This window comes from Photinus pyralis, unplaced genomic scaffold (assembly GCF_008802855.1).
Source record: "Photinus pyralis isolate 1611_PpyrPB1 unplaced genomic scaffold, Ppyr1.3 Ppyr1.4_LG6, whole genome shotgun sequence".
Taxonomy (NCBI): domain Eukaryota; kingdom Metazoa; phylum Arthropoda; class Insecta; order Coleoptera; family Lampyridae; genus Photinus; species Photinus pyralis.
Window position 1 is genome coordinate 35,078,645 of NW_022170663.1, and position 23,694 is coordinate 35,102,338.

A 23,694-nucleotide genomic window follows, 5' to 3' on the forward strand; every position below is an offset into this window, starting at 1 on the left:
AAAGCGGATAATTTCATGCTGTCAAACTACGAGGAAGTTAGACAATTTTTGACAGGGGTACAAATTTTCAAAAAGCCGATAACTTATTAAAAGCTAATGAAGTAAAGATCGCTTGCAAGCTCTTGAAGAATTCTGGCGCATCTGTTAGAGGACCTTTTAAAAAATTCTTTTAGAGGGTCTCCTAAAAAATTAAAAAAGAACCTAAAGACCGTTTTGAAAAATCCTTTGTGTAATGTCTTAAAAAATGTCTTGAGTAATCTTATGGACCATGTTTTGCTCTCTAACGGCCGGTCTTATAAAACATAGATGCTAACAATGTTGTTAAGGCATGTGATTGGATGTTTTTTTTTTGCAAAGAATGATGTTATCCTTTGAAAAAACAAAACATTCATATGCATTAACAACATAGTTAGGTATGCTGTCTGTTAAGAAATCTGAAAGGTGTAAAAATCCCTTGAGGAATGGGTTAAAGAATGTTCTCGCTGAATAAGAAGCACTAGGTAAGAAGGTACACTACCCAGGCGATCTCAAAGTGTTTACATAATCTTTGCCAACTTACTTACATAACAACAGCGTAACAATGTGACGAAACTTAATATCGATTTTCTTGGAGTTCACAAATAGATAAACTGGTTGTGTATTGAAGACACTGGGGAATGCCCAATGTACAGGTCTAAGGGGGGGGGGGGGCTCAAACAAGCCTCGGAGCTCTATGCACTCGGAAAGTGACGCCACATCATAGACATCACGCCGAAAAGGGGTATACAGCGTGACTTGTTGTTTGACTAAGAATACAGGGTGTCCCAACTCAAATTCGTATCTCTTAATAAATCTATTTCGAAAGTTAAACAATAAATGCTTAAATCATCCAATTTGTATTAAAGGAGTCTTAAATTTCATCCCCTTAGGTGGGGTGATCATTTGAAACAAATCAAGCATATTAACATATTATATGTTCGAAATGTAACGTTTTGAATTGTATATTTGATGATAGTGATTGAAGTCAACATTAAAGTTACATCTGATTATGATCTACCACGAGGGCCAGAATGGTTTATTGGGAATGGTGCCACTTCCCGACTTAGTTGCACTAATGAGATTAAAAAATTCATAACACCCTAAATCCCTCATGTATTGCTAGGAATTAGCCAGCCCTTTTAATTTTAAAATAGCAGATCTAAAAACGAATGTCAATAAGGTAAGCCATTATTGTATGAATACAAAATCCTAAATAAGAACTAAGAATTAACGCAATCGGTTACAGATGTTAACCGAGACATGCCTCATTCTGTTTATAAAGGAGGGTGTAATTCTGGAAATAATTACTAAAGAAACCGCATCTAAACATTTTTCGCAGTAAATGTTACTCGTAATAATTCAAAACTGCCTGCTATACATAAGCAATAACGAGTTATAGGTAATAAAGCTCATAGGTAGGTACTATTTGCTTTTAACAACCGGCGGGTTGTAGTTAAACCAATACACGAACACGCACATTACGGCCTTTTTTCTTTAAATTTCTAACATTATTTAAATTTGAATGCGAATACTTGGCGGAAATATAAGGGCGCATTATAAGAAAAAAAATTCTGTTTCGACAAATACATAACAGAAACTGCTGTGGGTAAAACGGCTGGATTACTTTGTAGATCCACACAACGGGGGGCGTCCGGACACCCCCTGTTGAGGTTTTTGCTATTAATACAATACCGTCACTCAACACTAGTCTGTAAAATTCTTTATTCATAAATAGGTTACAGTGCAGATGTAAAAACGGATTTTGGGATTTGCCAGGCGCTTTGTGTACCGGATCTTCAAGATCGCCAACTTAAATTATGGCTAATTGTTTCACGTAAAGCACATTAGCAAGTGAAATTTGCGCTACCCTCGCCTAACGAAAAATCGTAAAGTTTCGAGGGTTACAATAGTCGAATGTGTTTATCCGAGCATATGTTACATGCTAAACCCTTGTTGATCTCAACAGGGGTTCGCCATTGTTCTCCGTTGTTCAATATTACTTGCGCCTCATTGTTGGGAACGAATACGAAATTGTTATAGTGGGATTTTAAAAGCGAACACACGTCAATAAAGCATCGGCGGCGCATGGGAATTTTCTAATTTTGATTTTTCTTACTTTCAGGTTATTTGGAATGAAAAGGTGCGCGCGCTGTCAGGCGACAATCCTTTCGTCGGAATTGGTAATGAGAGCACGTGAACTGGTTTTTCACGTGCATTGTTTCTCCTGCGCCGTCTGCAATTCACCGTTAACGAAGGGCGATCATTTCGGCATGCGTGACGGCGCTGTCCTGTGTAAATTGCATTTTGATATTCCGTTATCGGAACCGACGTCGCACGGTATCTATTCCGGTCCGATGCATTATCCCTCGCCGTTTCCAAGTCCAGAGTTCCATTCATGTACACCCCTGCCTCCTCCGACGCCCATCGAACCTGTTGGTAAAGTTCCTTTTTTTAATGGTACACCTACGCCGCGACAGAAAGGAAGGCCGAGGAAAAGAAAACCTAAAGACCTGGAGAGCATGACGGCTAGCTTAGGTAAATTCAAATTTTCTTAATTACTTAATTACACTATTCAGGGCTACAATGGCTTAATGGAACAAGTTATTAATTAATTGGGCTGACAAGTCATGCCAATGTTTCCACTTAGTGTTATGCCAGATGTAGTAATCCCAAAATAAGCTCGCCTCAATGGTATTCCGATGAGGGTTTTCATGAGCCTTTTCATTATTCAACTATGCAATTAACCAATTACTTGGTTCATTGATCAATTCTTTTTTGACACGCGATTACGTGATTAATGAAATGCAATTTTCTACGAACAAGTACGTCCAGTGCCGGGCTGGAGAGAAGGGGTACCGGTGAATTTCACGCGGGGCCTTCTCTTTGGTACCCATGTCAAATAGTCATTTTACATTTGCTTACAGTAATACAACAAAAGATCATGTTAAAGAATGTAGTCAAATGGAAAAAGGCCATTCTTTTCAATTATATCAGAACTTTCTTGTTTTTATAATTCAAGTGAAATTGAAAGATTTCATACAGTATGTTATCATTATCAAGCATGTATACCGGGTAGTTGGATTTTTACGGAATTAAATAGAAGACAAAAAACGAAAAATGACGACGTGTCACACTATACTTTTGCATAAATTTACAAAAAAAGTTTCAAAATCAAATGTTTTACATTCATTTCTCAAAAAAAAACATCCATAGGTAACTATATCTTGCTGAATCAACAGCGCAAATCGTCTATTTCCGACAGTTTGAGCTATGGACAATGAAAACCAAATTTGACAGTTTCAGTTATTTTATTTTATTTTGCCTTTATTTTTGAGTGGGTGAGGTTTCAGCCAAGGCTGCTCTACCAAACCAACCCACTATACATTTACAAATATCCATGCCCGAACCCGGATTCGAACCAGGAACCCTTAGCACCACAGTTCAGCTTTAACTGAACTGCGCCACACGGGCCGAAGATATTTCAAACATTTGAAATGCGTTTTTTTACTCACAAAAAGAGACAACTTTGTCCTCATTTAACCTACACTGTATCTCTCACCATTACGGAGGTCCCAAGCCACGAGTTTGAACCACTCTGATGTACAGGAGACGAAATATTTTTTTTCTACAACTGTCCAAAAAACCTGTCATTTTCTGACGGATTTCGAAACGCGAAGTACTAGATTTTTAAACGGTTAATTAATAAGTAAGGTTGCTCTTGACAACGTGCGCGAAATCGTCAACAGTGAAAAAAAGTATTTCGCGCACGGGACAAAGTTGAACTTAAACAGCAATTTTTATTTTATTATTAACAATCGGTTCAGTTGTAGAAAAAATATTGTATATAACGCTAGCGCGAAGTTATTTCGCGCATTTGACTGATATTTTAACTCGGCTTCGCCTCGTCAAAATACCTTCAGTCTCAATGCGCGAAATTGAACTTCGCGCTCTTGTTATATAAATAACTATTTAAAGCAAATAGTCCAAAATGTTTTGTTTAGCAGTTGTGCTTCTTCTTTATTTTTTGACAGCCATAGGATACAGCTAACGATCTTTGTGACGTTCTTTTACTTGGAAAAAGGTGTTCCAAGGTTCTGAAAATTCTGAAAGAGCTTTCAAGTGTCTTAAGGATAAAGCTCTTGGAGATACGCATAGACAAGCGCTGTTTAAGATTATTTGCCAGTTTTACAGACTTCTGAAACCTCTTCAAACTAATAAAACCCTTTGCAGTTTCAGCTCTTAAAAAGTTTTAAACACAAAAACCATCTAGAAAGATCAAGGAGTACCCTCAACTGACCTTAAAGACCCTTAACGTGAGAAAAGCTGCTGTCTACCAGAGGTTTAAAGACCCCTTTTGACTCTTAAAGGTTTTTCTACAACTGAACCGATTGCTAATTAAATTGCTGTTTAAGTTCAACTTTGTCCCGTGCGCGAAATACTTTTTTTCACTGTTGACGATTTCGCGCACGTTGTCAAGAGCAACCTTACTTATTAATTAACCGATTAAAAATCTAGTACTTCGCGTTTCGAAATCCGTCAGAAAATGACAGGTTTTTTTGACAGTTGTAGAAAAACAGTGTTTCAATGAGTTCCATTGTAACATTGTTTTTGGTAACTTTTCATCTCTAAGTTGGCAGTTCGCCAAGACGTCAACGTCAAATCATCAGATGCATGTGAAATCAAATTACGTAAAACTTATGTGTTTTCCTTGATTTTTGGTACACGAAGAACTTAATACATTCCAAATCAGCAGTTTACACATCCACCATAAATTTATCTACGAATAAAAAATTACACATTCAGTATTCACAGAATTTAAAGTATCCAAATGTCAGTGTTGTGTTTATCTACGCTGCCAACTTAAAATTTGTCAACGTAAATGGTGTTGCCAACTTAAGACATATTAATTCTAAAGTTTCCTGTAGTTTTTCATAATTACTTTTTAATTAAATGAAAGCCCCGAAATAGAAAAAATAGTATGAAAAACACGTGTTACAATGCTTTATTGTAATACTCCTATCTTGTGGACACTCGTGGCTCCGCTTCGCTACGCCACTCGTGCCACAAAATAGTCGTATTACAATAGGTCGCATTGTAACACTTGTCTTTCAATATACTATTAAAGGACCAAGACAAGCCTCTTGAATACCTTTAAACTTTATTAAGGGGTTTTAAAGGCTTTTAACGTTTAAAAAATCCTGTCTTTTGGAGACTCTAAACGACCTTTGGCGACTTGTAATGACTTAATAAATGGAGAGAGCGAAGTTTAATTAAAACATTAATAACAAAAACAACAAATTCAAGTCAAAGTTTCTCTCTCTCTTAATCACAGGAGAATAGCTCTAGGGACTTCATTGATTACAAGGACGGAAAAAGGCTAATGAAATCCTTCCAGGGTATGTAATCACTTACTTTTTTACTTCTATCACAATGTGCATTTTACAATTTCACATTATAATTGTTCTCAGCCTATACGACAACATCGGGAAAGTTTAGCTCCCTCACAATCATGACTTGACGCCGATGTTTAAAATATTGTGAATAATACACATAATATATCATTTTTGTGCATTAAGAGATTACCTGTGTCAGCATAACAACAATAAAGGGGTGTTCAGGGTTTGTGTTCGTGGTTTGAGTTCAGGCGTCCGCCTTTTCCTAGGGCAATCTGTCTCATTATATAATACAGGGGTATAATATTTGCATACAAAGTAAGGTTTCATGACCACATAACAGTCTTCCAATAACATAAAAAACTTCAGGAGCCATGAGAAATAATCACATTTGGCATTTATGCAAAATAAGATGGTGGAAAAATACGACTGTAAACAAATTCAACAATTATATTACGCCCCCACATAAAATAAACCCCCCGACTTATCACACAAGTCGACAACAAACATCATAATTGAATTTCAAAGCCACCATCCTGCGAATGGTTATAAAATATAAAATACAAGAGAAAAGCTAATTCAAATTTACGATAACAAGTATCTCTATTAAATCAACTGCAAATAAACAAAAGCAATTACTTAGCTACTGGTACAATTAAAAAACCTTTGCCAATTTAGTCGTTGTGTCGACAAAAAGTTTCCTTCGCAGTCATCTTGCTTAAAGGGAAAGCCAAGCCATCTCTCTTTTACGCGCAATCTTCGTCCTTTTTGCAACTTGAATTGCTAAGATTCGCGGTAAAACATTTCCAGTGGCGTATCAGGCGCGTCTTTCGCCTTGAATGAAATACACAAAAGCGGGAACGATAAAATTCAAAAGCTGTCAGATATGTTACGTCACAAAGGCATTTAAAAACTTTTTTTTTCTTGGAGACTTTTGGAACCTCTTAGAAGCTGTTGGCAATTTTTAAATGGTCTTAAATCTTTTTAGGGCTCTTCGAAATTTGAATAAAGATTGTTAAAAATTCGTAGACTTTTAGGGGTCTTAAACTCTGCTAGAGGCGCTGTGAGCGTCATTGAAATCTCTTAGGAGGGAACATTTAATGGCCCATGAAGGCTCTTAAATACCCTTAAAGACCAATAAATCCTCTTAAACACTTTTAAAGGCTCTTAAAGACCTTTTGAAATTTTTTAGATGCTGCTAAATCCTCATAAAGACTAAAGCCGCAATAAAATTCCAAAAGACTGTTGAAAGTGAGAGTGCACATAAATGTTATTAAAAAGGATTCATGAAAGCTCTCTAAGGCAAGTGTCTTGATACTCTTAAAGCGTATTAATGGTTTTAAGTCTTTAAAAATCTCTAAAAAAAACGTTGAAGTCTGGTGAAGACTCTTGAAAGCCTTTGAAAACGTATGAACATTCTTCTTAAATGCTTTTCAAGATTTTATTAAAGGAATTTTTAAAGGATTTTAAAGATCCTTAAATGCAACTTTAGAGGCTTTGCACAATTCTAATATTAAACACTCTTAATTTCCATTAAAAGACTCTGAAGGTTTCTCAAGAGCTTTAAAGGTCTGTTAGTGGTATTTTTCTTTGGTGAAAGTCAAAAATAAAACGAATGGACTTGAGAAACGAATGTTGATAAACGTGGACTTTTTACGTTTGGTAAAGGATCTTGAAATCTCTTGAAGGCTCATGAAGATTAAACTCCTCTAGAAAGCTTTAGAGATACATAGAGGTTTTTAAGGTTCTTAGATACCGTTCAACAATACACACCAAAGCTATTAAAAACTGTTAAGGATTCATAAAAGTCTTTAAAGGCTTAAGACAGGTCTATTGGTACTCTTAAAGCGTATCACGGATTTTTTAAAGTTCTCATAACCTCTAGAAGACCATTGGAAAGCCTATGGAGGTGTATGGAGATGCTTCTTAAAGACTTAACGATTTGTAAAAACTACACACTTTTAAAGACCCTTAAACGCACTTGGAAACCTTTAACGGTTCTTCAAAATTGGGATATTAAATACTCTCAACAATTTTAAAGATCCGCAGGAACTTTTAAAGGTGTGTTAATGGCATCTTTATTTGTTCAACCATAAAAAGAAAACCAAAATTAGGTTTTAAATTTTGTTTTATCGCTTATGAAAAATATGACGTTCATCCTTTAATAATGAATCGAATATGAAATACAACCGTTTGTCGGAGTATCTTTAAACGCTGCATGTGGATTAAAGATCAATTATACATGCGTTTCTTGTAGTACTTTCTATTACACCTGCAATACAAAAAAATAAGAGAAATGAAATAAGATCATATCGACGTTATACTGGCATTCATTTTTGATTAAGTGGGCTGTTTATTCTTAATTCCATGGTTGTCATGAAAATTTCACTTGAAGTTTCCTTATACAAATCACCGTCTTTAGAAATAAAATAAATTTGAATGGAAAAATGTAATAAACCGCCCATTCAGTGGTTTGTTGCAGAAGCAGAAGAAAAGTTGCTAGCTACAAATTTGAAATTATAGGAACAGGAGCAAGTTGAAGGAACCTACAGGCCACAAAATTGTTTTTTCAAGTAAGCTAAGCGTAAGCATGTATCTGTTGTTAGTGTCAACGTTTATCATTGACTTTCCCCACTTTGTCTGTTAATTGAGCGCAGTCGGCCAAGCTGCTTTGTCTCTGCTTTTCGTATTACAAAGCTACCGAATTTCAATGCAATCACAAAAATCGTCAAATTATAATTTTATTTGCGATTGCCACCTAGCGTTGTGCCCATATCAATCCATTGGAACGCACTACTCCATCTGACTTTACTGCCGTACCTACTCATATTTTCTGATTCCCAAATTTTAGGACTCAAAAACGTCATACAGTGAAACGTTCAGGCTTCGTCTATCACTGATGATTTACAATTCTCGACTCTTGAGATTTCGACACCAGAGTTCGCTGTTGTGTCTTTAATTTTGCTGACTATATGATCAAAATATTGCAAAGAATTGTCTCAGGGACAAACAGCTTAATTACCTCTTTACAACTGACATTCCGGAGAAGCTTCAAGATTAATTGTCAATTATTGACTTATGTTAAACGCATACTTGCCAACAATATTTTATCTGATTGTAATCGACACGACAACTGTTTATACCTGAACTTTACTGTTAAGAACAATTTATTAATTCTTGACAGCTTTACACAATGCCAATGCCAACTCCTAAATGATCACATCAACGTAAACAAATTATTTCGTCAAAACGCTGTGCGCTACTGTGAATACAGGGGGAGTTCGTAATGTACGCCCCGATCAAATGAAGATACCAAAAACAGAAAAAAAACACCGAAAATATATGAGGGTCGTTTTAATTAGGTTAGATACTTTTACGACAAACCGGTCGCATTCTTACAAACCCGAAATGTCGTTCGCCAAATAATATATATTCACCTGCTCCAAAGCTTTTACAAATACAAGCTACGGTTAGAGTTGCTCTATATATTGCCCCCATATCGACAACCGATGACAGCGAACGCTATAAACGTAAATAACCCGAAGACGTATAAATTATTGTGACTCTACGCCGACCACTGTCTACCCGATTATTCCTTTGCTACTTCATTTTAATTATTTAATCATTTTCGTTTATCTAAGCCATAATGTGTAGAGAGCGTCGCTTGTGCTTGTTCTCACTTTTCCCAAGTGCAGGAAAGAGATTAATTGGCGACCTTCGAGAGATTCAATCGTTCATTGGTGTATTTACACTTGCTGTAATTTGTTTTTTTTATTATTACTTTTTGTTCTTTCCTACTTTAGTTTAAGACATTCGTTTGAGAGAAGGCAAACAGAAACCATAATATAATAAATCAAAGAGAGTTTCTACATGACTCGAAAAATAGGGGTGAATTTTTCATTGCGATCTCAAAAACTAGGCGAAGGTAACAGACAGTTAAGCGAGTAAAGATATATAGGTCTTTTGTTTTTTTTGTAAAATCGATGGCTCACTAGATATTTCGAAAAAATATTTTTTTTCGTTTATATACGAAATGGACACCATAAACCACCAATAACTTTCTTAGCATCATCTACGAATTGCAGGTTCTATGTAACTAGGACGCAACTACCCTTTCAATAATTATAGGTATAGGAACTACAAATGGTTTTCATTACGATTCCGTGTGTATGAAGCAATTAGTGAAATTTGGGGAAGCTCTGGGGCATTTTGGGGGAAATAATGAGAAATTTTGACGGTGTTTGGGCAATATGGCGAAACTTTGGGGTTGCGGCTGCCAAAGTTTCGGGAAATTTGAGCCTCAAATAAGGTTCGTTTTTGAACTAAGAGAAATCTATACACGCTGAAAAATTACCGGCTTAGGTGGGCAATGAGTTGGTCAAAGACACGATTGCAATGAGAAATTGGTAGGGCACTAAAAGAAATTCCAAAAAAACATAAGGCAACTTTATGATAATAAAAAGATATTCTAGGGAGAGAGGAAGGCAATTTTGGGAAAACAAAATCCACTTCAAGAAAATTGTGTTATCGCAATTAAGTTTTTGATAATCAAGGGAAATAGCAATCTTTAGACCAGTGAAGGTATTTTTGAGAATGGGATTATTATCCTGTATTCAGGCAGCTCCTGTTGAATTTCTTTTCTTCAATAGAAATAAAACAATATAGTATTTATTTATTAACGAAATGGTTCGTGTTTTTTACCACCCGCTGGTTAGTAAGGAAGGTATTGATTGGGGTATAGTACCATATGCTTCTCTCTGCAGGCTCAGACCACGCCGCACTCACAGGTGAAGCTCTACGACTTGTAAAATGCAGAACTGTCGTATAGTGGAATTCTCGGTGACACGCAGAGGCGTGGCAATTAGTAAATGTTTGTAATTGGCCGACGGTCTTTTGGGTAACGATATCTTCTGATTTTTTCTGCAGGAAATACCTTCTATAATTGGTCGTGTACTGAAAAAGAGACTTCTCTTCGAAAAGTGATCGGAAGACCCCTGTAACGGTCACGGTCACAGGGTCACTGGGTCAACTGGATCATTGGGTTAAATTGGGTCACTTCATACTCTCTTCAGTTGCTCAGATTGACCCAGTTTGACCCGGTGACCCAATTTCGCCCAGTGATCTCGTTTGACCCAGTGACCCAATTTTACCCAGTGACGCAATTTGATCTAGTGACCCCTTGAAGATCCTTAATATGTCAATGTCCATATATCCGTTATTGTGTTATTTGTGTGGAGCTGGAGAAAAGCTCTATGTATACATTGTGGACATGTACTAATTATTTCTTAGTGTTTGAATTTGACCCCTAGGTAATAAATTGCGCGAAACTTAAACTGGGTCAATAGTTTAAGCTGGGTCACCGAGTCGCGGGGTCACTGCGTCAGTAGACTAAGTGAGTCACTGGGTCACGTTATTCTTGGCCCAGTCCAACTCTGCGTTTGAGAAAATGTTGCCGAGGAATAATTAGTGTTAATTGGGCCATCCGTCTTTTGGTTTTGGCTTGAAGAAAGTAGTTGGTGATGCCGCTTGCGGATTTGATCAATCTATTTATTGTGGATTTGGATTTTGGAACCACGCGGTAGATTTTTTTATTACTGGAGATAAAAGGCAAATAAAATTAGCTATTTTCATTTGGGTCATCCGCTTCTATACAAAGGTGCGAACCGTTCTGATATTTGTTGTTGTTGTGTTTCGATGTTACATTTGGGGTTAATTTTTAGCGGTTCCAACGATAAGGCGTCAAAAACTCATTTTAAATCGCAATATAACTAACAGATAGCGCGGCCAGAGGCGAAAAAATAGACGGTTAAGCATATCAATTACGTATACCCACGCAGGTTTGTGATGTAGTAAAATATTTTCCGAAATTCCAACGGGAACGGGAAAAAAGGATTTAATACTTTACAGTCGAAAAGAGACTTGACATTTAGAACGTAGGTTTCTTTGAAGGCGTTAAGGTGTACTCCCAAAGGGACGGGAACGGAGTATGGAAAAAAAAGTTCCCAAAGGCGGCACGAGTGTTAAATATTGTTGAAGGTGGTAGGAATTTTGGGAATTTTTTTTACAAAATCCTCCAAAACTTTTTCGAAGACGAAAGGAATTAATTTCTACCAACCATAGCCCTCCTCCTCGACCTCTTATCGTAATCGGATATATTCCCTTATACCTCAACAACGGATTGTCGGAAGAGGGTACTCACAAAGGGCGATTGAAACGTCTGCAAGAAATATATCCATTGGTGATGTCAAAACAAAAGCTATTTCGGTTTTAAAAAATGCGCTTTATCTGCACAAGAGTTGTGCACAATTTATACTTGTTTAGGGTGGCTCCCAAACAAAACAGTTTGGAAAAAGAGGAAGAGGGTCTGTTTACTGATACCACGCATGCAAGCGATCGATAGACAATTAATTCATGAAATTTTAATTAATTACACTTTTTAATAATACAAGAAACTGGTCGTTAACTGCGATATTCGATTTAACATTCAACAGGCTGACTGTCTACAACAGTGTTTAAAAAGAGCACTAATACTGTCAGACTACTACCTAGAAAACCTCCGATATGCGGGAAAACGCAACGGCCAAAAGCGACATTTCAAACGTCCACCACCAAAGAAGCCTTGTTTTTCGTTATGTTCTCGTATTTAAGGGATCTTCTCTCTTCTTAAGATGTCGTAGCTAAACAGCCAATCAAAACGAAATTTTAATAATGCCAGCTTCAAAATAAACTGCGCACCTGTTGATTATTATCGGCGATAACACGTGCTTATCTTGAAACTAATTAAATTTCACCTTGCGCAACGCGGTATTAAAGCTTCTTATCGCAAATACACGTTTTGAAACGTAATTTCACCTTTAGCAATTAAATAAACAAATTTTAAGGCGATCAGATTAAACAAAACTTAAACATTCCACAATTCTTATGCAAAACAACGTTGAACTTTGAAATAAAAAAACGAACTCCGTGTTTAATTCAAAACACACCCAAATTTACTCTTAAAAAATGAATATTCCACATACAGGGTGGCCCATTATTATTATAGGTGCCGAGCCTAAACAAAACGTCTGCATGAAGTTGTTTACACAACAATATTTTATTATGCACAATAAAACGTTGTCATGTTTAACAAAATTCCGCTTACACAGCCGTCCTGTCAACGGTGAGTTCTCGTGCCGTTTTCTTAGGTTAATCTGAAAATGCAAAATAGAGAAACAGATTTCTATTGGACAATGTTTGTTTTATGTTTTTTTAAATTATTTTTTTCGCCTACAAAAAAATAAACAAAATTCAAAAATCAATTTAAAAAACAAAAAACCAGCAGCATTCGTTGCTGGTGTGGTAGGTCCCATTAAAAAAAACACAAAAGGGCATGTCTCATTTCATAAAAGAAAGGTTTTACTTTAAATTTTACTTTAAATAAAAAAATAAAAAAAGAGAAAAATAAAATTAAATATATTAAAAAAGGAAAATATCAAAAGACCGACTCCATACTACTACAAACCTGTTCTGTTTATTAAGATGAAGTGCACATCTTGAAGATGGGAGAGCATAATTGTATAATATCTCTTCAACTTAATTAAAACAATAGAGGACGGGACAAATATCCCACCCATTTTGATTAATCCCGTTCCAAGAAAAGAGCGTAAAAATTGAAGATTTTAAATCTTTTTTTAATGTTTCCAAAATAATGATCCCACTTCTAACGTAAAAATTCGATGGATAAAAAGGATGAGGGGTAGAGTGTACATTCCTTAACTAAATGCTATACAACTCAAATGGGCGTTTATTGAACCTCGATAGACTGCTATAATTCTCGACCCTCTTGCTTGGATGTCGCGTACGGAGGGCCCTGTGATATAATTAATGTGCCTTAGTGAGCCAAATAAAACGTGATGCTTTCATGTTTAACAAAATTACGCTTACATGTTCACTAAACCACTAAACTCCCAAAATGTTCTTCTCTTCTTCTATCGTTTTTCCTCAGCAGTTCTAAAATCAAGAGGGTGAAACTGGTATGATTTTGGGTATAAGCATATGAAAATTACAGTAGGTCGAAGAAAAGTCTAATCCCAACGTACGCGTAATTTGTTCTTGTGGACATGAAGATAATAGATCCTATCAAAGATGGTCCATTTTTTGTATTCCGAAGACGCTGCCTCCCAAATTATACCTATATTTTATGTTATCATCCTACAAAGAGATACGTTTTGATTCCAACGGCACAAAACTCCCCATAATTAACGTCAAATACATGAAGAGGAGATCGTGCTGTTTTATTAAATTTATATATGACTATGTACCATACCTACTCGGTACCATATCCACCCTTCGCTAAAAACAATATTAGCGTACATTTTTTGAAATTTTCTCCGGCAATCATCTATTTTGTGTATACCTACTTTAAGTATTGAATGCGGCAGTCGACTCGTAATTTGAAAAATGCGTGGGAACTAAGCTTTATGGATAGTAATTTCAAATGGAAGCCATTTTATGAGCGCAATTCAACAAAATGGATTCATTAATGTAACTTTTGTAATTTATTTATAACGCCCCATCGTGTTTACCGGAATACTTTTACGGTCTTCTGATTTATAACATCTTCAAATTGGATTCAACGCGCACCACATCGTGGAGACTGAGAAATTTGCAAGCCGCACAGGCGATTTCCTAATTCGGCGGTTATTTATCGCACTTTGATTGGTTTGCGAAGGTAGCAAAGGTTTCTAATGGCCATGAATAATGGATTAGTCTTTGTTTTCTTATGGCCTGCCGCGTAACAACCGCAAAGTAAATATGCGGTCGTCGGCGGTGAACATCGATTACAAACATCTAACCACAATTTGGGGTTGGCTTAAAAGCTTACGGGTGCGCGATGCATCCGACTCTTCATATTGTGCGAGTTTCACACACGAACGAGTCTAAGGATCGCATTAACATAAAACAATTTAATGCTATCATCAGCTATTGTTAATAGTCAAATAAGCGAAATAGACGCCCTAATCAACCCCTACAGGGTGAGGTTTATTTGTTTTGACGGTTATGTGAAATTTATATATCTCCACTTGAAATTATGGCCGCTGTAAAGTTTACAACTTCATTGAGGTGTAAAAGGGAACTCAACTGGGGCAATTTCATACCATTATTGGAAGTTTACCTCGAAGATTGCACTTAATTTATTTATATTATGAACTGTTTATAGCTCCGACATTTTTATCTATAAAAATAGTCCTTTTATAAAACAAGCCGGTTGTTGTTGAATTTCTTACCCAATAATAATAAAATGAGGCATTAATGGTTTTTGACCGTTCTTGTAACGGACTTTTTCCCAAGTTTTAGGTACGCGCAATATAATTTAAACATGCGCAATTTAGGACCACGAATTCAATTAGCTAGAGATTCGGTTATGGCGAGCTACCGGAACCAAATAATTAATTGTAGATATAGGTGATTGCATTTGCATACAAATTTAGCATTAATTTCTGTTCCTTAACGGTGGCAGGAACCATAAATAATATAGTTACGCAATGCGAAAAGGTATCGTATGATTCATAGTTTTATGAACGGAAGGCTTTTTAACCTTGGCCACTTGGTCATTTGCATTTTAATGTAACAAATCCTATTTTTATGCACATAAGATATGTTGTAATATAAAATAGTAAGCAATATCCTTGTTTTTTAGTTATACTCAAAAAATACCTAAACCAATAGCTGGAAGTTGAACTGCACAAGAAAGCATGTGCCAACAAGATTGGGCCTTTTCCCTAAAGTCCGGGAGATAACCCGATGTGAGAATTGGACGATGGAATAACATACATAGGAAGCTTTCCACGAACAATCTTATCATATTTAATGTAGTGAATTAACGTTGGAGGATCTTCTCATGTTTAGTCTAACGCAAATTTTATTTGAATTAATTATTAAAATTAATTATTGTTTCACTTTTAAGTAATGGATGTTTCTTAAGTGCTTGAGAATCTGAAATTGAAACAAAATACCGACAAATTGCCGTTTTTTTATGTGAGAGTCATTTCAATGCCACATTACCATGGCGAACGAGTGCCTATACCTAATTTAAATTAAAATCTTTTACTCCTTGTGTCTTCAAATTGTTGTTTAAAATCAGGTTAAAAATTGATAAATTCGCCATCAAGATCGAAATGAGCGTTTTTCAGTGGTAAATTTACGTAATTGAAGTTGTTAGTTGCGATGAAAGGAATCCAACCCTAACGGAGGGAAAAAATTCGGATATCGACAGTGACACTTTTGGATACTGCAGGAATGTCGCATGATGAATTTCCAGGCGAATATTTTGACCATGGCAATGTCGACTGAATCACTGGGTCAACAGGATCATCGACATGATGACCCTTAAGTCAAACTGGGTTTAGCCAAACCGTTTTTCAAAATCTCGTTCCTAACCTCAAATATTGGTAAAATGAGATTAATTAATTATTTAATTAAAATGCTTAAATTGTATCTTATTTGACGTATTTCCGGTATTTGTCGATGGTGCGAAAGATTGTTTGGAAAGGGACCCTACACTTTTAGGTAGGCCTTGTAAAATTAAACAAATGAAACACGATGCATTATAAAATAATAACAGCCGTAATTTGTAAATTATTTTGACTTTGTAATCTTTTCTAAAATGCCGATTTTTAACCAAGCAATTATTATGCTGGCGGCGATGGTTCGTGGTCGATTCGGAAACGGATAGAAGATGCGGGCAGCGATGGTTGCATTTTGAAAATACTCAAAATATATCGCCAGCATATTAAATGCTTCTTGGTTAGAAATCGGCATTTTAGAAAAGATTACAAATTCAAAAAACTGCACTTTCTGTATGTAAACACAGCAGAATAATTTACAAATTACGGCTGTTATTATTTTATAATGCATCGTGTTTCATTTGTTTAATTTTCCAAGGCCTACCTATAAGTGTAGGATGCTTTTCTTTCGCGCCATCGACAAATACCCGAAATACGTAAAAAGTAAATTTAAGATACAATTTAAGCATTTTTATTAATTAATTAATTAATCTCATTTTCCCAATATTCAAGATTAGGAACGAGATTTTGAAAAACAGTTTTCACTGGCCTCTTTGGATGTCATATGGCTTCTTTTTCATAAAGAAAAAGTCATATCATTCCATTTGATTTTTTTAGGATTTTCGGTCAGTGTCAAAACTAGCCCCTTGCGGAGAAAGATTCAACTAAATTAACTATATTTTGGTTGACTCTCATTTCACAAGGAATGCTCTTTTCAACCATACCAAATTTGTTAAAATCGATTAAACGGTTAAGAAGTTAAAGCAGGTTATTGCAAAAATAATTGAACGCCTCACACCATCTTTGTTTGTGAAATAACTGAATTTTTGGTTGGTTTGGTTCTCTTTAAAAATGTGAAAAAATTTTTGTTAGTTATTTTTGCGTTAAAGAAAATGCAATTTCAAAATTTATGATGGCAGTTACGCCCCCTGTTGGTCATTTTTAGAACTTTTCCAGCGATTCTTCATGACCGATTTACCCAATAATTTTTGTTACCCCTAAGTCATATGACGAACGGTTCTCGAGATATGGCCGAGGAACAGTCTTATTGGGTCGCCCAGTACATGCTGCGAAATATTCGTGTTGAATTTAATAAATAATAATAAAAGCTTCGGAAAAATAAAAATTCCGAGTGGCAACCATTGTGGAATTCTGGTGTACAACCTCTTGGAATTCATGAATTTTTTGTAATTCATGGGATCCTTATAAAATTTATGAAATTATTTAGGAATTTATGGACTTCATTTGAAATTTTAAGTCTTTTTGCAAGCTATAGTTGAGGTTTTTGCTCACTTTATGTTAATTTTTACAAATTACTTCTGTAAATTACATTTGAACGGAAATATCGTATTAATAAATCCGAAGCATATGTACTCGTATTGAATGAAATGATGCCATAAGTATTTAAATACTTACTGCAAATAATTCTGTGCACTTTTACCATTGCGAACCACATAATCAAGATTTTGTAATGTTGCGGCGAGGCGAGACGGCGCAGCCACTGAATTCACAGCTTTGTTCTCGTGTTGGGTCAAACAGTGCCATAAATATTCAAATATTCCACAAAAATAGTTCCTTGAATTTGTTTATCATTGTTGTTGCGAGGAGAGTCAAACAATGCCATCAATTTCTAAACAGATTCAATTAAATTGATTTTGGAGGCGTAAGTCCTTTCGGCCAACTAAAAAATGAGAAGGTAACCCTAGCTGTTCTTTATTAAAGTTAAGAAGCGAGAATTAAGAGGTTCAATTAAAATCCAAGTCGTCCACTCGTTAGTTAAAAATATCTTTCACAGAGGACGCCAAGTGGCTATTTCTTATCGTTTAGTATGACTGTATGTTTTGCACGGGACTAAATTCATCTCATCCGTTACGATACCCTTCAAGTATAATAATCGTCTTATTTCTGTAACACTGTAATAAGTGCCCTTTTCAGCATGAAACCACACGTTCTAAGAATTTAACCCAAAACTAACTAAATTAGTGCGTCACGACCTCCAAGATCATGAAAGTACACTTTTGCCCTCCCTTTTCTCTAGAATTTTCCTCAAACCTTATAAAGAATAAATCATCATATTAGGTAGGCACATAAATAAATATCAACATTTTTAACAGCTCTACATTGACAACATTAATATCAACTTAAAATTCTCACTGGAATTCATTGGAAATCTTTTTGGAGGATACTAAAGTTCAATAGAATTCTTTGGAAGTCAATAGAGTCAATGGAATTTTTTGGAATTCAATGGAATTATTTTGCAGTTTTTGAATTCTGGTGTACACATTTTTGCTCAGTGGTTTACCGCTCAAAAAATTCAGAAAAATTGAGAAAACTAAGAACTAAGAATTGCAGCAAATTTACACGAAAACTAGAAGTTATTTTTGGGGCTCGGTGCCATGTGCAATTTTTTAAAAAATAGCGCAAGTCAATCAAAAATTTTCTTCTTTCGATAAAACACCTAATAAAATTATTTGAAAGTGGAAGAGCTTTCAGCCTGTGCCTTATGCAACGAATGTTACAAATTTTACTTCCTCTCTTATTTCTGGTTGTTATAGGTAATATATATTAATACGCCTCGGCTGCTCATCGGATAATAACCCTCTTCTGGCCTCAAGGAAAAGTAAAGGGTAAAGGGATAAATAAGTAACTTAATAGTCTTAAAATTTGAGATGGTTCTTATTTTCTTAAAATTATCGTCTTTAATAGAATAAGATTTTAGTAAATGTGGTTGAGGCAAAACAATCCTGCAAAGCAAATAATTAAAACACATTCCTTCGCAAAAACATACTTCGCATTGGTCGGAAATAAACTGTATAATCAATAACTGTTGTATTTTTATAAACACCCTGTACAATAAAAATAAAGCGCATATGTTAAGAATGTCCAGGAGTCTAAAACTTTACAATAATACAGGCCATTTGTACTCAAATGGGCATTTAGCGGGAAAGTTGTGGGGTAGTTTTGATTTCTTTGATTCCATATGTTTTTTTGGGTGCTGAATCTGAATATGAGGTTTGCTAACCAAATTTCATGACGCAACATTGAAAAAAATACAAAAAAGGCTTTCTACTTTCTATTTTCATACAAATCAGCCTCCTTTGATTTTATTCATCAGGATCTAATACTTTTGAATTAATGTTGGTCACAAAAATCAAAACAGGCTTATTTGTATGAAAATTTAAAGAGGTAAAGGTACAACTCGAAAGAACAAATGTTAATAAATACTGTTCTTGTTTATGAACCAAGAGTTCTCGATGAATAATGGTTTGGTTCCGCCCCCGGGACTTGGATATAATTAAAAGCACACGGACCGACGCGACTATGGGCGTGATTACTCGTTGATTGTTCCTTCGATGTGGAAACGAAATTGACCTCCCAGGTGTGCTCTGCACGGACCGGTCACAGAATTCGCGGGCTATGTTTCATCGTAAGAATATTCAAGTCTCTCGTTCTCATCTCGAACGTGCTGCCAAAAATTACTTTAGCCATACGGCGCCGGCTTTGGCATGATCTTCGTTTTTCGGAAACCACCCTGGTGGATGATTTACCTTAAAACGCCCAACACACTCTGCGATTATGACTGCCGCAGATTCGCCGTCTGAGGCTGCCCGTGAATGAATGCTTCTTCTGGTTGTTTTCACTTATATTTAGAGGTACCGCCATATTATCTGTCGACTTCGTTAGCGCTTTATTTCACTATGACGAATCGTTTAAATACCTCACTCGAGATAGTCCAAGCTTTTTGTTAGTTCGATTTCGGTACTGAACAGACGTATTTAATGTAGTCTACTCGCTCCTTTTTTACAATGACTCACTTCACTTACCTCATTGCAAATATACATATGTACAGCAGTATTTACGATCCTATTCTATTTACATCTGAAATAAAATTGCATCTCAAAAACGCGATTGTTCTTGTAGGTCGAATTTTGGACACCTTCATTCAACAATTTTCATATGAAAACAGGCAACCTTTTATAATACAGTACAAAGGTTGCCATGTTGTGCACATCAATTTTTTATGGTTCCTGTGGATGCTTCCCTTCCAAGATCCTGTGGTTCGTTAAAGAACACCAAGCTGTTGTATATTGTAAAGTATCAAAGATAAGACATATGAGTACGTCTTTTTTTACAAACCTAGCTAAGGGAATGTTTTACATACCTTTTTACTAGCCGCAATCGTTAGCGATCCTAAAAAATCTCTATTTATCACGAGTCTTGTAAATTCAGTACATTTAATTCCGCTTCTTCGTGACCAACGCGTGTCTCCAATTCGGAAATGTTCCCTCGTGTAAATTTTTTTCACTCGCAAATGAATGACCTTGTTATAACTTACGACTTTCGAATTTTAATGTAAAAACCGAGCCTGTAGGTAACTCTCACTCTCACCAATTTATTCCCAAAGAGATTCCGTGTCTTCCTAAGTAGGCGAGTGATAAAAATAAATAGCAGCGACGTCCTTGGTTGGAATTTTTCCATTCAAAACAAAACTTGCTTAAATTTAAGCAATGGGGCGAGAAGAGTTAGATCTACTCGTTAAAGTACTATAAATTTTCTGTTTCTTGAATTTGAAAAAGTTTCTTCTCTTCGTAGTCGCAAGTTTTATCTTTGGTATTCGTTATAGGTAAATATACGCTGTAACTGAAATAATTTGAAAGGAGCAAGTAGCAACTAGAAGATCAACCTCCCCAACTTCAAGGAAGAAAGGCTTTTCTATAACAAAGAGTCTTACCTTACAATTAAACACTTTATCATAAAAGAGCACAAAAATTGACCTGCGTAAGTGGTTTTTTTTTATATCGTCCTAACTACCCCAAAAATTCTGTTTCGTGTCCAATGTAACACCCAGTATCATAATGTAGGTAAAGGAGAAGTGTATTCTTTTCATTCTTGAACATTCTCGGTCGTCAAAATCATTTTGACTTTAGGAACCCCTGTTTGCTCATTGTATAACGTGCGTTTAGGGCGTTAGGCTATCACTTGGATTTGGTGAAAACACCGAACTACTAAATAAATCATGACTTTTAAGTTATGGATGTGGGTCGGATTGTAACGTAGGTCCAAAAATCAAAATTGCTATGGCATTGCCTAAACTGCACTCAAAATAGAGCATGCAAGATCTCTTTGAAAGGAAACGAAATGATTAAAGCATTATGTAAAGTAACGTAACAACTAAGAGCGCGCGCTTTAGTCACGCTTTTCTGAATTTTTTGCCATAAGCTCGCAATTAGCCATATACAAGGTAATAAAAGAAATTGCACACGACAATTCAAACAACCAATAAAGCATAATAACGCGTATAATTTCGATCGTAAAATTTACTTTTAATACTTTACTCAATGGATTGCTTTTAACAAGGCAAATGTTCTAAATATAAAAAATCGCCGCCGAAACAATAAAAATAACGTAACTCCGCATGTTAAATTTAGTTCTGCTCCAGTTACACGCATATAATGCTACTCATTTATGGAATCAATCCTTTTTTCGAAAATCCTAGGTGGAGGTACAGCGGCTTTTGTTCGTTTACGACAATTTTAATGAGTTTTGTAGGACGAGGACGTAAAACTTAATCGGTCTTTTGAAATTTCGTCCGCCCGAAGATATTCCAAGATAACCCATTTCATTTCGGGGAATTGAAACGTTCTTAGATTTTATGTTGCTTGTTTCTCGTTTTCTTGTACACAATTTTTTACTCGATAGTTTTATCTAAAAACAAACTGCTGCGTTATATCTTATGTCATTGAGACTGATGGGAAACATCTTAACATTTTTACTACCAGCGCGCGGTCGCGGCGGTAAATGCGACAAGTTTTGGTATACAACAATAAATTTGAACCGATGGACGAAGAGGACATGCGAGAAACCCCTCGCACGTTTTAATTAAACTTAACTCAATACAAGTTTCTGACTAAAATTGGAAACGATTTCGTTTCGCCATCCCAATTTTCCCCATTTTGATTTCGGGATGTTTAACATCAAAGCGAATTTGGATATGCAACAATAACAAACATCTAAAGTGTCACCGAGTGTTAATTGTTGCTACATGTAATACACCTGCCAAAAAATTCTTCAATCGTTTAGCTTACACTGCCTTTGATTTGCCGAAAATTATTTATATACTCGCTTGACAACAGATTAATAATTTTTTTATGTTTTACAAAAAGATTTCTAGAATTACACGGGTCATTTTGTCACACATCGCGTCATTTAAAAGCGGAAAATCGTGCAGTGTGACAATTTTCGATGGATCTTCAAAGGCTTTTCGGTTCACTTTTTATCACCAATTATTAAGGCAACTAGATTCTATTTACTTTTTGCTACTAGCTTAATTTCTTAAAGCTATATATATATATATATACCCCCGTATACCCCTTTATGATGACCCTATACATCTAACAAAAAAAACTGTACGTACCTGCTAAATGGAAACAACGCGCATGGATTTATGAAAAAAATTGATAATACCACTGAACAACCAAATCTCAATCAGTTGGTTTGGTTTGAAATGTTCCTACAATATTTACAATGGAAATAATCTCTAATTTAAGAGAACGCAAATCCTTAATAAAAATCAGTAATTGTTAAAATAAACAGTCTGTATAAGAGCCTGATTTGTATCTATAGGTACCACGCCGGAAACGTACGGAATGCACGAAAACACCCCAAAATTCGCTCGAAACATCAAGAAGGACCATTGGAAGTGCTCACAAAATTCAGCACTTACTCTACGTTAACTAAATACGTGATATTCGCTGTCTCGTGTCTTGACGAAATCAATAATGAATGCCAATAGTCGATAGTCGTTGAACAAACAATCACGAGCAAAGGAAACAAATCGCGATTCATTACAAAGCAAATCGTTGCGACAACTGTAGATTATCTCACTTAAAAGGCAATTATGTGGACTGCATTTCCCCTCACTAACCTGATGTATTTGACAAAGGTTCATTACGCTCGCTAAAATGGATGATGTGCAGTCGGAGGAAAAAAGGCAAGGTCTATTTCGAAAATGGACGTGATAGATCCACTTGGTGCAGTTTTCTAGGATTCGCTTAACCCGCGCGTGATCAAGACATGAAATTTTCCGCGGGTGCCCAAGCGGGGTAACTCGGTTACCCAGTTAAAATTTTGAGCCGGACATTATTGTAAACAGTATTGTTTATGAAATAAAAATAGTTTACTTTACTAACAAAAGTAGCACTTATAAACTTAAAAACTGTACTGTACAAAAGAAACAGATAAAGTCGAAGAATTGGAACTGCATTAGGTTCTTTCTCGACGAAATAAACGGTTAATTGAATCATACAGGGCAATACACACGTTACTGAACCGATAGAAAACTGTAACCCACGCCGACTTTGTGTCAAGCTTCATCGCCAAGAAGAATCGCTATTTCGACAGCTGCGCAGACAATAGTCGAAGGCTTTGTCGTATATTTTCACCATGATGCCCTTTTTGCTGTAAAGTCTGTTGACTAACTGTAGCAGTGTGTCACACATAAAAAGAAAAAGAAAATGTACTCAATTTTCAGTATGCTGTAAAGATTTATTTACATATTTTACAAGGGTTTAAATCCGCACTTGCAGGAAATGAATTTTACTATCTACAGCACTTGCAAAAATTTTACTGTAATTAATACCACGGCTAGCTCAGTGATGAATAAACTTTCAATGACTCTTACCTTGCGGAAAGTTGGTTCTTTATTTCGCCATAAATTCACTTGTTTGAATATATTGATA

At 35.7% G+C, this 23,694-nt stretch overlaps 1 protein-coding gene across 2 annotated transcripts in view; it reads left to right on the forward strand.

The window, feature by feature from the left end:
• The first annotated feature begins 2,136 nt into the window (after window positions 1-2,136).
• LOC116174899 (protein apterous-like) overlaps window positions 2,137-23,694 on the forward strand; it is a 52,461-nt gene continuing 30,903 nt past the window's right edge. For both annotated transcript variants that reach the window (XM_031492923.1, XM_031492924.1), the window contains exon 1: window positions 2,137-2,553. In XM_031492923.1, coding sequence (XP_031348783.1) covers window positions 2,151-2,553 — 403 coding nt within the window. In that variant the 5' untranslated portion in view covers window positions 2,137-2,150. The remainder of the gene's footprint in view (window positions 2,554-23,694) is intronic.